This window comes from Manacus vitellinus, unplaced genomic scaffold (genome assembly GCF_001715985.3).
Source record: "Manacus vitellinus isolate BGI_N305 unplaced genomic scaffold, ASM171598v3 scaffold_97_pilon, whole genome shotgun sequence".
NCBI classification, from domain to species: domain Eukaryota; kingdom Metazoa; phylum Chordata; class Aves; order Passeriformes; family Pipridae; genus Manacus; species Manacus vitellinus.
The window spans coordinates 788,824-803,022 of NW_021940906.1; the positions used below are offsets into that span (position 1 = coordinate 788,824).

A 14,199-nucleotide genomic window follows, 5' to 3' on the forward strand; every position below is an offset into this window, starting at 1 on the left:
GAATGGCTTCTGACTGACAGAGGGCACGGTTAGATGGGGATATTGGGAAGGAATTCTTTCCTGTGAGGGTGGTGAGGCCCTGGCACGGTTGCCCTAGAGAAGCTTGGCCTGCCCCATCCCTCCCGCAACCGCTCGTTCAAAGGCCCAGCTGGATGGGGCTTGGAGTCAACCTGTCCCTGCCTGTGGCAGGGGTTTGAACAAGACAAGCTTTAAGGTCCCTTCCAACCCAAACCATTTGAGGATTCTATGATTTTGTGATCTTCTCTTTAGACAGAGTTCTGTATTTCCATGTGCAGTGACCCCAGCTGCAAGGTTTCCCTTAACTTCTCCGTCCTCTGAGTAGGAAAGAGGTCACCAAGGCCCCAAGTTGATTTAGCATCAAACACATTTATTTCACTTTTATTGAATACAAGAACAGTGAGCACACACGCATACACCACTGAGCACTGAAAAGGAGTATGACCAAAGGGGGAGAGGGAGAACAAGGGAAGAGAAAAGGAGAGTTAGTGAAGGAACAACAGAGCATTGCAGTTGGTTGGTAAGGTGCTTCTCAAATAAAAATAAATATTATTATTGTTATTGTTATATTACTCATGCAATTGCAGGCCACGTTCAGAATGAATTTGTGGGATTGGATAAAAACAGGCACTCATGTCTCCCACCCCTTTCAACAGAAAGGCCCCTGGAAGAAAACAAGCAGTGACCAGCTATTAAAAACAGAGCGCAGTGATGGGTGGGCTTGAGCTGAGCATCAGAAAACCACACCTCACCCAGGGAACAAGCAGTGAGCTTTTTTCTTTCCTTTTTTTCCTTTTTTTTTAGAAAAGTTTTAGACACTGCCACCCATAAACATGCTTTGGGAGCCAGGGGCTGGGTTTGCTCACTGCAAACAGAACTCACTTCAGTCCAAGCACACATGAAGTCTAACTGTGTAAGGCCTCTCACTTCCACAGGAACCTTCGGTTTCCTGACTCTGCACAACGCCAAAAGCAAGTCTCGAGGGTCCCAGTGGCCCTGAGGGGGTTGTGGAGGTGTCCAAGGGCACTGTCCAAGCTGAGTGGGCTCCTCCATGTCTGAAAGATGCTGTGTGCTGCTGAACACCAGCACAGTGGGCAGACCACTAGCCCTCCAGCACCCCCTTACCCTCTGACAGTGCCATTGGTGGTCATGGCTGGCTTGGGTGCATTGGAAAAACAACAGAGAGAAAAGTAGCCTATGCAACTGCTTTAACTCTTTTTAGGTTGGGGGGGTCTGCTCTCTAAAAGTAGCTGAAGGTGCTTGGCTGGAAGCTGGGGAGACCCTCAAGAGCTGGCAGCCCTACCTGCTTGTGGTCATGCCTTCCATGCTTGCAGGAGAAACCACTCTGCCAGGAGAGCAGACTTCACAGGGACGTCCTGGTGAGCAACCGGTCAGTGCAACTGCCAGGGAGCAGCTCCCACCTGGGACAGTGGAGGTGGTGAGCAGGGTCTGTCCATGGCATCCTCCAAGCTGTGGCAGGACCTGACAAAACATGCCTATTTCTGGGCATGGTCTGTGTGAGGGGTAGGAGACTAAAGGCAAAATGGTGCAGAATCATGGGCCCTTCTGTTTCTGTAGGAGCTAGAGACGATTTCGAGAAGGAAACCCATTTATTTCCTTTCCTTTCTGGTTTTGGTTTTGAGTCTACCTTAACTGCCTGGTTCACAGTGTACAGAGGCCTGGGCTTGGTCCATGATCCCCTTCCAAAGGCAGCCATGGGGGGAGCCTGTGGCTGAAGGCCGAGCTGGGCTGAGCTGGGAGCAGCTCCACTGACACCTCCTCAACACACATCTGCTTATGCAGAGGGCCTGGGCTCCCCCATCCAGCCTGGGATGCTGCGGACGCTCTGCAGTGATGGACACAGTACGGTCCCTCCACTGCCCACTCCTAGGCAGGTCAGGGGAGGACTGCCACGGCCCTGCCATTGCTGTCCCCAGCCCAAGTGCCTCGGGCAGCCCTTGCCATCACACCTCAGGTAGCAGGGCAGACAGGGCAGAAACAGCCCCTCTGCCTTTGACACTACTACAAAGCTCAAGTAACTTCATTACTGGGATCCAGAAACAAAGCAAAACCACCCCCACCACTGGCAGGGCTGGAAGGGAGCAATGAACACAGTCCTGCTGATCCCATGGCTCCAGCTGGGGGCCAGGAGACCGTTCTGCCAACAGCTGTTACAGCTGGAGCCTCAACCCCCTTCCTTACCCCTTCGAGTCACTGCTGCCCCTCCAAATCTAACCACCATACACTGCAGATCAGCTGGAGGGACATTCCTGTCCCTTGCCCTTTCATTTCCCCCCCAACTAGCAGCAGCTGAAACCTTCTCAGTTCTCTTCTTGCAGGACTCAGAGTCCCATGTGTGATCTAAGAGTCTCAAAATACACCAACCACAGTCAATCAAAGAGTTAATAATTTAAAAATGTCGGCATCATATTTACCAGCACTGTTGAATTATTTCAGCATTGTTCCCTCCCTCCCCCTTTGTTATATATAATAATATACATAACTGAAATGCACATCCATATGAAACCCCACAGGTTGCTCTTTAGAGATGAGAAACCATATACATATCATTTTCTTTGTTTGAAATGAAATCCATTCCTAAATACCTTCAGAGAACAAGAGGTTGGACAAGTGCACAGAGAAGATAAGGAAGGGAAGGGGAAGAGTTAACAGAACCCAAAAAAATGCAGAAGAACCAGCATGGAATGAGGAGAAGGGCAAAACGACACTTGTGAATTGGAAAATAACTCTATGGTCATAAATTCAGAGTTTTTCTCTCTTCTTTCCAGAGGTGGGGAATAGTTTTGCTTCTGCTTGTGTTTTTTTACTTCAGTTTGCTTACTTCTTGCTTTGTTGCAAAGCAGTTTTCCTTTCCATTCAGTGTGCAACAAATGAACTCATGATTGTGTGTCCTTTAATGTAACATGCAAGATGGTTGCTTACTGTATTGTTACCGATACTATTGTTATTATTATTACTTTTTAAATCTTATTTGATCACCAATCCACGAAATTCTTCAATTTATCTGCAGTGGGTTGACTTTGTTTGTTGGTGGTGTTTTTTGCTATTCATTTCCAGCATATAGCAGCAGTGCAAGGATGCATTTTGTTTCCTGTTTTTATATATATATATATATATATATATGTATGTATGTATATATATATATAATATATTTGCTATTCCTTTTTTAAAAATTTTTGTCTCTTCGCCATGAACATTGCAGCTAGGATGTCTATGTCTTGCTGACAAATCCAGCATGAAGGCTCCTTCTCCCCTGTTCTCCAGGTTGGAATACAGATGTTGACTTTAAGGAACATGTTGGTCAAGATTCCTGTACAAGGCAGATGGAAAGGACCAGTCATGGAGTGCCAGTCCATGGAGTGCAAATCCATGAAGGTTCCTCTTTGTATGAGGGCACTGGACAGTAACTGCAAACACTTGGGGCCACAGTTTGCACTTAATTAGCAGGAGCTCTGGTAATTAGCAGGCATTCAGTCACTGGGCTGGTGTTGGTGTATGGGGGTGATAAGGGGGAGTCCCTGCTCCCTCACTTTAAGCCATTCAACTAAAACTGGGTGGCTCCTACGGGACAAGGGAGTGTCTGGGCTTGCTTGTCTGCACTGTGGGACAGGACATACAATTAGGCAGCTCTCCTGACCTTCTCAGCGGCATTGGAGCTCTTTGCTTTTCCAGGCTTAAAAGCTGACAATCAAAATATTCATATGATAAAGAAACAGAGATACACGTTTCCAAGGAGCCTCTCCAAATGCACCTGCACCCTGGCTGCCCCTCACACAGTTTTTGGCAGTGAGGCTCCCTCTCCTCTCCACCACGCACCCCTGCCTCCCACTGCTCTGACATGGGGGTCTGGTGGCTGTGCCACCCCCGAGGAGCTGATGGAGGGTAATGGGGTCAGAGCGGAGGGTTTGGAGTGGGGCAGGACTCCCCAAGCCCTGAAGAAAAGCATCTGGGGCTGTGACAGCTTTGGGGCAAAACTCAGGTGCTACTGCCTGCACCTGTGTGTGTAAAAACATAGCCTGGGGATCTGAGTGGGACTAAAACCTCTTTTTTGGAAATGCTTGTCTGATACTTTGGATTGCTTTGCCAGAACCTGTAGCCAAGTTTCTCAGCTCATCCAAAAAAGCTGCTGTCCCCCTCTTTCCCTCCCTGCCCCAGGGGGACAAGCATGTCCTTTTCTCTTTACATAGAAATGACTGTGAGCCCTGTGCTGAGCAGGAGAGCAAGGTGCCTTTTGGTGGAATGGCATCTGCTTTCTAACCACAACCAGGTGGCCATGCCCAGAGCCACCATGCCAAGAGCTGCCACTCAGTGCCGAGGGGCACCAACACCTGCAGCTGGTGGGGACCAGAGACATGTAAGCAGTTACCCTCCTTACCCAACAGATATAAATCACACCTGGCAGCTTCACTTACCTGAGGTTTCTTGTCCCTTTCCTCTGGAGAGGGATCTGTTTCTCTGTATACCACAGCTTTGGTTACCAGCATGTCAGGGTGCTGGAGTTTTGCCTCTTTGATTGCTAAAGCCAGTGCCTAGAAAACAGAAGGATTAAAGCATTTATACTCACTCCCCTGCAATCGGATACCCTGACCGCAACCAGAAAGCAGCTGGAGCTGAGTGGGATCCCAGGGAGCTGAGTGGGATTCCAGGAGGATAAGGATGCAGGGATTCAGAGCTGAACCCACAGCAGCCTGGCAGAAGAGGCTGGAGCCCAGCACTGATGGGGACCCCTTGTGCGCTGTCTTTCTCTTGCTGATTTTTCTGTAGAGATGTGCTTCATCCCAGGCTTCCTACTGAAGCCTGGGCAAAGGAACAGCAGCAAACCACTAGAAAAATCTACAAGAATTATCAGATTTATTATTATAATTCTAAAAATTAATTTAGATCCTTTTAATTACTTTATAATTTTTCTTCTTAAGCAACAAATCCCAAAGGGTTAGGCCACAGGAAAATGACCCCATGGCCCTAGAGATTTCTGTCAGTCTCTGTTATTTCATTGTGAAAGTGTGTCACTTTTTGTTCCTCTCACAGAGGCATCACCTGGAGTGAGACTGTGGTGGAAGAAGGAAAACACCTGGGTTACTTTGGAGTATTTCAACAAAGAAAGGGCACCTGGAAATGTGTTTTAAGACAATAAAAAGGTGATGCCCTCACTGGGCTCTGTGCTGGGATGTGACCTTTACTGCTGTGTCACTGTGGGAGCTGGGCTAGGTGTCGCTGCACCCATGGGGACCTGCCCTGCTGGAAAAGGTAGGGGCCTCAAGGGTCAGTTTTTGGAGAGAAGGAGTAAGGAAGTATGAGCCAGAAGTAGAACTATGCGGTGCAGCATCTGGGGACAGGCAGAGCTAGGCAAAGCCAGGGTGTCCTGCTCCTACCTGGTCCTGGTCCACATCTTCATCTCCTGTGATAATGATGCGCTTCTCTATCCGGGTCTCAGAAAATCCCCCTTTCACAGTCTGCACAAGGAGAAAGAAAGCACAAGCACTCACCCCAGCTGTGCCACTAGCCAGCTCTGGACGGGTGTAGCTATGCCCACGTGAGGAGGGACAACACCAGCATCATCCTGGGAACTGACCCCGTAATTCAGCAGATCTCCCACTATCCATGACTCAGTGCATGGTAAGAACTAATGAGACAGAGCTGGCCACAGGTGAGAGGAAGGAAAAGGGTTGGGTGGCAGGTGCCAAGCACCCCTCCTTCTGCTCAGGTCCCTCACTGAGTTTCTGCTATCATTTATAGAATCATAGAATCACAGAATAGATTGGGTTGGAAAAGACCTCCAAGATCATCAAGTCCAACCCCTGATCCAACTCCATTTACTATATCATGGCACTAAGGGCCACGTCCAATCTCTTTTTAAAAACCTCCAGGGATGGTGAATCCACCACCTCTCTGGGTAGGCCATTCCAATGCCTGATAACCCTCTCTGTAAAGAATTTCTTCCTAACATCTAACCTAAACCTCCCCTGGCAGAGCTTGAGCCCATGTCCCCTTGTCCTATTGTCGGTTGCCTGGGAGAAGAGACCAACCCCGCCTGACTAAAACTTCCCTTCAGGTAGTTGAAGAGAGTGATGAGGTTGCCTCTAAGCCTTCTCTTCTCCAGACTAAACAACCCCAGCTCCCTCAGCCTCTCCTCATAGGACTTGTGCTCAAGTCCCTTCACCAGCCTCGTTACTCTTCTCTGGACCCGCTCCAGCACCTCAATATCCTTCCTGAACTGAGGGGCCCAGAGCTGAACACAATACTCAAGGTGTGGCCACACCAATGCAGAGTACAGGGGAAGGATCACTTCCCTGCTCTTGCTGGCCACAGTGTTCCTGATGCAGGCCAGGATGCCATTGGCCTTCTTGGTCACCTGGGCACACTGCTGGCTCATGTTCAGCCTCCTGTCGATCAGCACCCCCAGGTCCCTTTCCGCCTGGCTGCTCTCCAGCCACTCTGTGCCCAGCCTGTAGCGCTGCAGGGGGTTGTTGTGGCCAAAGTGCAGGACCCGGCACTTGGCCTTGTTGAACTTCATTCCATTGGAGTCAACCCATCTCTCCAGTCTATCCAGATCCCTCTGTAGAACCCTCTTGCCTTCCGGCAGGTCGACACTCCCCCCCAACTTGGTGTCATCTGCAAATTTGCTGATGGTGGACTCAATCCCCTCATCTAAATCATCGATAAAGATGTTAAAAAGGACTGGGCCCAGCACTGACCCCTGGGGAACACCACTGGTGACTGGCCACCAACTGGATGCAGCTCCATTCACCAGCACTCTCTGGGCCCGGCCCTCGAGCCAGTTCCTGACCCAGCACAGAGTGCCCCTGTCCAAGCCGTGGGCTGCCAGCTTTTCCAGGAGTATGCTATGGGAGACAGTGTCAAAGGCTTTCCCTCATCCACCAGGTGGGTCACCTGATTGTAAAAGGAGATCAGGTTGGTCAAACAGGATCTGCCCCTCCTAAACCCATGCTGGCTGGGTCTGATCCCTTGTCCATCCTGTAGCTGCTGTGTGATTTCACACAGGATAATCTGCTCCATAACTCTGCCAGGCACTGAGGTCAGGCTGACAGGCCTGTAATTACCAGGGTCAGCCTTGCAGCCTTTTTTATGGATTGGAGTGATATTTGCCAACTTCCAGTCATATGGGACCTCCCCAGTGAGCCAGGATTGTTGGAAGATGATGGAGAGCGGCTTGGCAAGCTCTTCTGCCAGCTCCCTCATTACCCTAGGATGGATCCTAGAATGGATCACAGAACCATTTAGGTTGGCACAGCCCTCTAAGATCATCAAGTCCAACCATCACCCCAGCACTGCCAAGGCCACCACTAACCCATGTCCCCAGGTGCCATAGCTACACATCTTTTGAATTCCTCCAGGGATGATGACTCCATTACTGCCCTTGGCAGCCTGTTCCAGTGCCTGACCACCTTTCAGTGAAAAAAACTGCCGTAATATCCAGTCTAAACCACCCCTGATGTAACTTGAGGCCATTTCCTCTTGTCCCGTCACTTGCTGAATATGAGTCAGCAGTGCCCTGGCAGCCATGAGGGCCAACTGTGTCCTGGAGGGCACCAGGCAAAGCAATGCCAGCCCGTTGAGCTCTGCTCTGTACTGGGGCGGCCTAACCTTGAATATTGTGTGCAGTTTTAGGCATTACAATATAAAAAGCCATTAGAGAGCATTCAAAGGAGGCCACAAGGATGGTGAAGGGTCTTGAGGGGAAGCCGTGTCAGGAGCGGCTGAGGTCACTCGGCTTGTTTAGCCTAGAGAAGAGGAGACTGAGCTCAGACCTCACTGGGGTCTTCAACATCTTCCTGAGGGGCAGGTGCTGATCTCTTCTCTCTCTGACCAGTGACAGGATCTGAGGGAGCAGCTGGAGCTATGTCAGGGGAGGTTTGGGTTGGATATCAGGAAAAGGTTTTTCACCCAGAGGGTGATCAGGCACTGAACAGGCTCCCCAGGGCAGCCCCAAGCCTGTATGAGTTCAAGAAGCATTTGGACAACTCTCAGGCACATGGTGGGATTGTGGGGGTGTTCTGTGCAGGGTCAGGAGCTGAACTTCACTGATTCTTGTGGGTCCCTTCCCACGCAGCATATTCTACGATTCTGTGATTGTTACCTGGAAGAAGAGTGTGTACTTAATTTGGGGATGAAATGGCTATGGGTGAGATCCTCTGCTGCAGCCTTGTCTCCTTCACTGCCCATGGCCCACACTGGGCTGCATGCCCGCCTGACACCTGGCTGTCCTTGCCTGCTGTCCCCTGTGGTCACACCGGGCTGGCTGGGACAGGCAGCGCACAGGGGTGAGCCACGGACAGGGCACTCAGAGCGGGGCACTGTGCAGGCTCCCCATTCCCATGGGACAGCACACCCCTTTTGGCTTGTAAGGAGGAGAGGGGCACTTTCTGCTGTACTAGTCACAATATAAATCCACCCATCCTCTAATTCCAGTGGCTTTCAAGACCCTCTGGCTGCTCCCTCTAGAGCTGCTCTCACCTTGGTTACATGGGTGGTGGTGGAAGTAGAGAGGGTTTCTGCAGTGGCACTGAATATGCTGGTGAGCATCTCCTTCCCAGAGGAGCCGCCGGAGATCTGCGGGACACAGAGCAGTGGGATCAGGGGGCTGTCACAGAGGAGCCCCCAGTGCTGGCTCCTGAAGAGCTGGGACCTTCCCATTGGGATGTACCTATTCAGCCAAGCATGAAAGAGGAGAGTGGCAAGGGGAAAAGGTACTGCATTGTGCTTCCAGTTGGACCAAGAGGTTCTGGGGGGAAAGGAAGATGTTTCCACAGGTACACCAAGCCCAGAGCTCCTAAAAAGGGCCTCTGCAGTGGGCAAGAGGGTCTCATGGCCGTTTTTTGCTCTTCCCCACCTACCCCCAGGGCCACCCCAGCACACAGGTCTCAGGTTGCTTCTAGCTCTGTTCATCCTGCTGTGTGTGCTGAGGGCTGGGAATGCTGCGCTGGTGCCCTGGCCCCAGTGCTGGCTGTGTTCTCCCTGCAGCACACAGAGATGAAATTGGGGCAGCATATAGTGTTTGGCCAGCCTGGACTCCATTGAAACAAGGTGATGGAGTAAGAACTCCCTTTTCAGAGGAAGGCCTGCTGCTGGGCAGGGTGTTGGTGGCCATCAGCTCCACTGGGAATCGGAAGACTTTGTGTTTGGCCTTGGGTGGCTGCACAGGACACCCAGGGCTAGGAGTATCACAGCCCACTGCACCAGGGGCCAGGTATTTTTTGGGAATTATCCTTCTCAGGCAGATACTCGAGGTGTGTATCTGGCATAGGAAAAAGGCCACAGGCTGAGGTCCCCTGCTGTCTTGCTCCCCATCCTTCTGAGCATCCTTCTGCTCTTCCCAGTGCCAACATATCAGCCAAGGGTGCCAGTGCTGGGAAGATGGGAAGGGCTCCTCACAGCCCCACAAGGCTGCCTTCCTTCCCCCACCCTCCCCCCAAGTCTTGGCCTGGCTAGTGGCACCATGTCCCCCCCTCACCGGTGAGAGGGAGCGAAGGTCTGTGGTGGAAGTGGCCCCTTTCCCAGCCTTGGTGCTGTGATCCTGAAAGAAGAACAGATGGGCACGTTGGCTCAGACACAACATGGGGGCAAACATGGCAGGTCACCCTGCACAGACACCCCTGGTGGGGCAGAGTGCCCCATAGCACAACTGGCCCCAGTTGCCCCTGCTGGAGCAGAGGGACCACAGGAGACAGTGGTTCCTCTGCCCCTCCAGAGGCCAGTCCCACTTACTGAGGTCACCAGCGCCATCTCTGTGGTGCCAGCCTGGGCAGTGGCAGTGGTGTCCCTGCTGCCTGGGGTGCCTCCGTCCACCTGCTGGGGCAAAGGAAACCAGGTGAGCTTGAAGGTGCCATGGAGTAAGTGACACTCACAGTGACAGTGTGGCTGTCCCTTGCTGCCAGAGGATGCCAGGGAGGGCCATCAGGCCACAGACACATGCAGCGCAGCTGGTGGCTGTCACCCTCTGGAGATGTTCCCGTGTGCCAGCACTGTCCAGCAGCATGGCAGACGGGGCCAGAGACACAGAAAATATCTCTGGGTGGGCTTTGGTTAGTGTTTCGGGGACTTTAGCAAGCCAAGGGTGAGCAGAGGCCCCAACCACCCTATTCAGCCCGCCCACCCTCCCAGCTGCCTGAGGTTTGGCACTGGGGAGCAGGGCCACAGGAAGACAGATCCACCACATCACCTGGACTGTGTCTGTGGTGCTAACCCGGTGGGGAGTAGAGCCATCTGCTTCAGGCTTCTTCACACCCAGCCCCAGGCTGACCATCACAGCATCTGTTTTTGGGGCTGATGGCTGCAGGAGAAACAGAGCGAGTCAGGCCCTGGGGCACAATGCCAGTAGCTCTGAGTGCCCTGCCCATGGCAGGGGGTTTGAACAACATGATCTCTAAGGTCCCTTCCAACCCAAACCATTCTGATTCTATGCTCCTTGTACACCAGGCCCCCTAGCAGAGCAACCCTGACATGCACATCTGATGTCCTGCAAGTGTCCCACTGAGCCCTACCCTGCAAAGAGCAGGGGCCAGGCTGCCGCCCTGGGCAGACAGCCACCACCCACAGTGCCCTGTGACCCACACACCCCAAATGAGACCCAATGCCCTCTATCTGGGGTTTTCTGGGGTTTTTTGGATAGATCTATAGAGACACCATGGGTTAGTTCAAACTGGTCTTCAAAAGGTACGTGAGACCCATCAAATCTGTTTCACCCATGTCCTGCAGCCAGTTTATGATCTGCACCAGCTCTGGGAGGCTCTGGTTACACCTGGGGTGTCAGAGCCTCAGGGGAACAGAGACAGGCTTCCAGCACTTCCCCACTACAGGAAACCGGTACTACCAAGGGCACAGGCGATGCTTAGCCAGTGCTCAGCATTCCCAAGCCAGCAGCCCCCTGCCCACACTAGCCGTGGGGCACGTGGAGCAGATCTCCCATGACTATGGCATCAGATGCTCTGCACAAGGTTTTTGGGCTGTCTCAGAGAAAGCTCCCTTTAATTCTGCAGCTTTTTCCTGGTTCCAGCACCCTGGCAGCTCTGGGCAGGACTAGGGACATGCCTGCCAGGGCTGGAGTCTGCCCCAGGCTGCCCAGGCAGGAAGTGGCCCTGGCCCAGCACAGAGCTAAGGCCACATTTCACTGCACTGCAGCTGGCTCTACCATCCTCTCCCTGTGTGTACACTCATCTGTCACATGCATGCACATGCATTTTTGTTAGCCCTGTTATAATCCCTCCCAGCACAGGAGTGACTCTCCAGGAGCTCTGATGTGACTCCCACGAGGCACTTGGTAAATCCCTCCCAGCCTCAGCATGACCAGAAAGGTTAGTGGGCAGCACATGGCTCTTCACTACACAAACTGGTCACTGAATTCATGCAAGACACGAGACCAGTGCCAATGGTTAGTGCCACGTGCCCTTCCCATGGCATGACATGCTGTCGTGGGGCAAGGGACAGGGCAGCCAAACACAGGGGACCAAGAGGTGACAGTGACTTCTCCTGGCTAGCAGATGCAGGAAGCACGCAACAGAGCCATGCACCACAGACACAGCATGCATTGGGGAAATACACCAGGCAGGAACTGAGGGGGTTTGGAAGCCAGCGTGCTCCTCCAAACCAGCTGGAAGTGCACTCCAGGGAGGCAATGTCAGGCACCGGCACAAGGAACACGGAGGCACGATGACACTGGGACCGTCTTGGTGAATGGTGTTCCTGGGTACCTCTAGATGGGAGACATCTGGGCTAGGCTGGGAGACCTTCTCCCTGCCTTTGACATCCTCTTCCAGTCCAGGAACTACTTTGTCAGTGTGCTGGAAGGAAACCAGGCCTTCGTCTTCCATTTCGCTCTTGTCTTTGTCCAGCTCGGGCAGGCTTCGTGAGATGTCCTCAAAGGCTGTGCCATGGAAGTCACTGATCACAGTGAAGTCCACCTCTGCTTCCAGGCTGGAGGTTGAGCTGACCGTGATGCTGGAGCACTTGCGCTCAATGGCCAGGTGGTTGTCCTTCAGGAAGACTGAGTCCTTCTCCTGGTCAGGCTCCTCGTCGCCGGTGTCGCTCTCGGGGGCCCTGTGCCGAGGTGGTTTAGGTCTCTCCTCGGTGCCCTCCCTCACACCCGCTCTCTGAATGAGACACAATGTCGGAGAGAGACGGAGCCCATGAACACCACGTGGCAGCGCTGGCAGTGCTGGCAGGGGCAGGGGAGTAGGAGGAGGAGGAGGAAGGCTGCAGCAAACATCACAGAGTAGAGTCAAACACAACTCAAGCATGGAGACCGAAACCTTTCTGACAGCAGCGGCTTTGCAGCGGGGTGGGGAGAGAAGGCTACTCAATTTGATGGTGCCAAAAATCTATTGCTAATTAATCATCTCAGAAAGGGTCAGTCACACAAGAAAGCTCGGCCAGCTTGGAGGCACATCAGTGCACCAGTGGAAGCAGATGGATGCAAAACAATGGGTCTGTTAGGAGACATTCAGAAGGAGCTCAGATGCTGGGGCTATTGTATATCAGTGACTCAAAAAAACAAATGAGGGAAAGAGAGAAGAGTTTGAAAGAAAAGGGCCCATCAGCCAGGCACAGTGAGGGAGAAGGAAAGTAGTGTGTTAATTCCACTGAACATCCACTTGGCCCTGCAGAGCATCCTCACCCCAGGGTGAGGACCAGCCCCACCAAAGCTGCCCACCAGCTGCCCTGGGGTGAGTCTTCCCCACTGATACCACCTCCCCCTCCAAAGGCCTCAGAGGAGTCTCAGGGGTGACCTGACTAAGTGTCTGGTCAGTGTAATTGACAGCATGGTCAGAGCCAAGGGATGTCCTCCCTCCATCAGCTCTGCTCTAGACACAGACATACCTCTCAACTCCACCATCAGAGGGTATGTATCCCCTCGCCACGCTTTGCCATGAAGCCATGGGAAATCTAGACCCAGCTAGACTCAGTTCTCCCTTAGGAAGACCTCTAAGCCCACTAATCCCAGTGGAAACCCACCTCCTGACCTTGGTCCCAAGTGTTTGTAGCCAGAGCCATATCCCCTATGGGCCAGGCTGTGCTGGCACACCCTTCCCTCAGCAGAGCTGGGAGGTTGAGAGGTATGAGAAACAGGGTGTCCAAGAGCCCCAGGAGGAACACGCAGACACATTCGTGTGTGTGTGTCTGTATCAATACATACAGAACAGCCCTGCAATAGGAGCGGAGCTGGCAGCACAGCCCTCGGCTGCACTCATACTGCAGAGAGAAGTACTTAGTAAAACAGCACTGAGACCTGGGAGACCATTGGAACAGCAGTCTTTAAATTCTCTTCTTTCAGGCTGGATTTTACTGATGGGTCAGATAAATCCTTTTCTCTCCCATTTAGTTCCTGAAATTTGCTCTGGATTAGAGAAAAGAGTTAGTTGTAAGGAAATGAACTCTGCAGGAGCTGATCTAGCACCCACAAGAACAAGGAAAGCTACTTCATCACCCAGCCACCAGTTTGCTGAAGACAAGGGAAGGGTGGGGAGGCTGGTGAGCCAAGCAAGAAGGGGTATCAACGTAGGAAATGCAAGGGTGAAGCTGAAAGCATGGACACGCTGCTGCCGAGGGGTGCGTGCCCGTGACAGTCGCAGCTCCTTCAGCCACCCACCGTCGCCCTTTTCGGCTCCTGGACATAAAGCTTGGCTGCCTGCTCTTGGGTTTAGCGAGCGGCATTCTCCAGGGAGCCAAAATGTTCAGGGATCGCAAAACAAAAGCTGATGAACCAACCGGGCAGCAGGTCTGCATGCAGCCAGTAAGCCTGACCACACAAACAGACAGAAAGGACAGGGATGCAAAGCGCCTGCTGTCAGTCAATGGATGTGTGAGGAGCCACTGGACATAGTCAGAGAGCCACAAAACATGCGCATGAATGTCCCATTCGGACAGTTCATTGGAGTTACCATGGCCTCAGCCAGGGTGAGCTCGCAGCCAGAGTCAGGGGAGGCCAGATCAGCACTGTCTTCTTTGTGCTCCAGATCAACAGAGAGATCTTCCTTCAGGGAGTGAGGCTGGGAGATGTCTCCTGAACCAGCCCCTTGCCCAAGGGCCAAGGAGCTCACACTGGACACAGGTTCCACCGCTGGTGGTGAGGCAAGGTAGGTGCTCAAAGGCATGTCCTGTGCCAGACCTGTCTTCCCTTTCACTGATGTCCCAGCTTCAGGCACA

General features: G+C 52.5%; 1 protein-coding gene across 9 annotated transcripts in view; it reads right to left on the minus strand.

Moving 5' to 3' along the window:
* Nucleotides 1-367: 367 nt before the first annotated feature.
* EPB41L1 (erythrocyte membrane protein band 4.1 like 1) overlaps nucleotides 368-14,199 on the minus strand; it is a 37,820-nt gene continuing 23,988 nt past the window's right edge. For 6 of the 9 annotated variants that reach the window (XM_029965305.1, XM_029965302.1, XM_029965310.1 and 3 more), the window contains 7 exons: nucleotides 11,748-12,146; nucleotides 10,220-10,330; nucleotides 9,766-9,846; nucleotides 8,515-8,610; nucleotides 5,412-5,492; nucleotides 4,452-4,568; nucleotides 368-1,439 (listed from right to left, as the gene is read on the minus strand). In XM_029965305.1, coding sequence (XP_029821165.1) covers nucleotides 1,410-1,439; nucleotides 4,452-4,568; nucleotides 5,412-5,492; nucleotides 8,515-8,610; nucleotides 9,766-9,846; nucleotides 10,220-10,330; nucleotides 11,748-12,146 — 915 coding nt within the window. In that variant the 3' untranslated portion in view covers nucleotides 368-1,409. Of the gene's footprint in view, nucleotides 3,350-4,451; nucleotides 4,569-5,411; nucleotides 5,493-8,514; nucleotides 8,611-9,765; nucleotides 9,847-10,219; nucleotides 10,331-11,747; nucleotides 12,147-14,199 lie in introns of all 9 variants that reach the window. The other 3 variants (XM_029965303.1, XM_029965309.1, XM_029965308.1) reach the window with 3 other exon arrangements.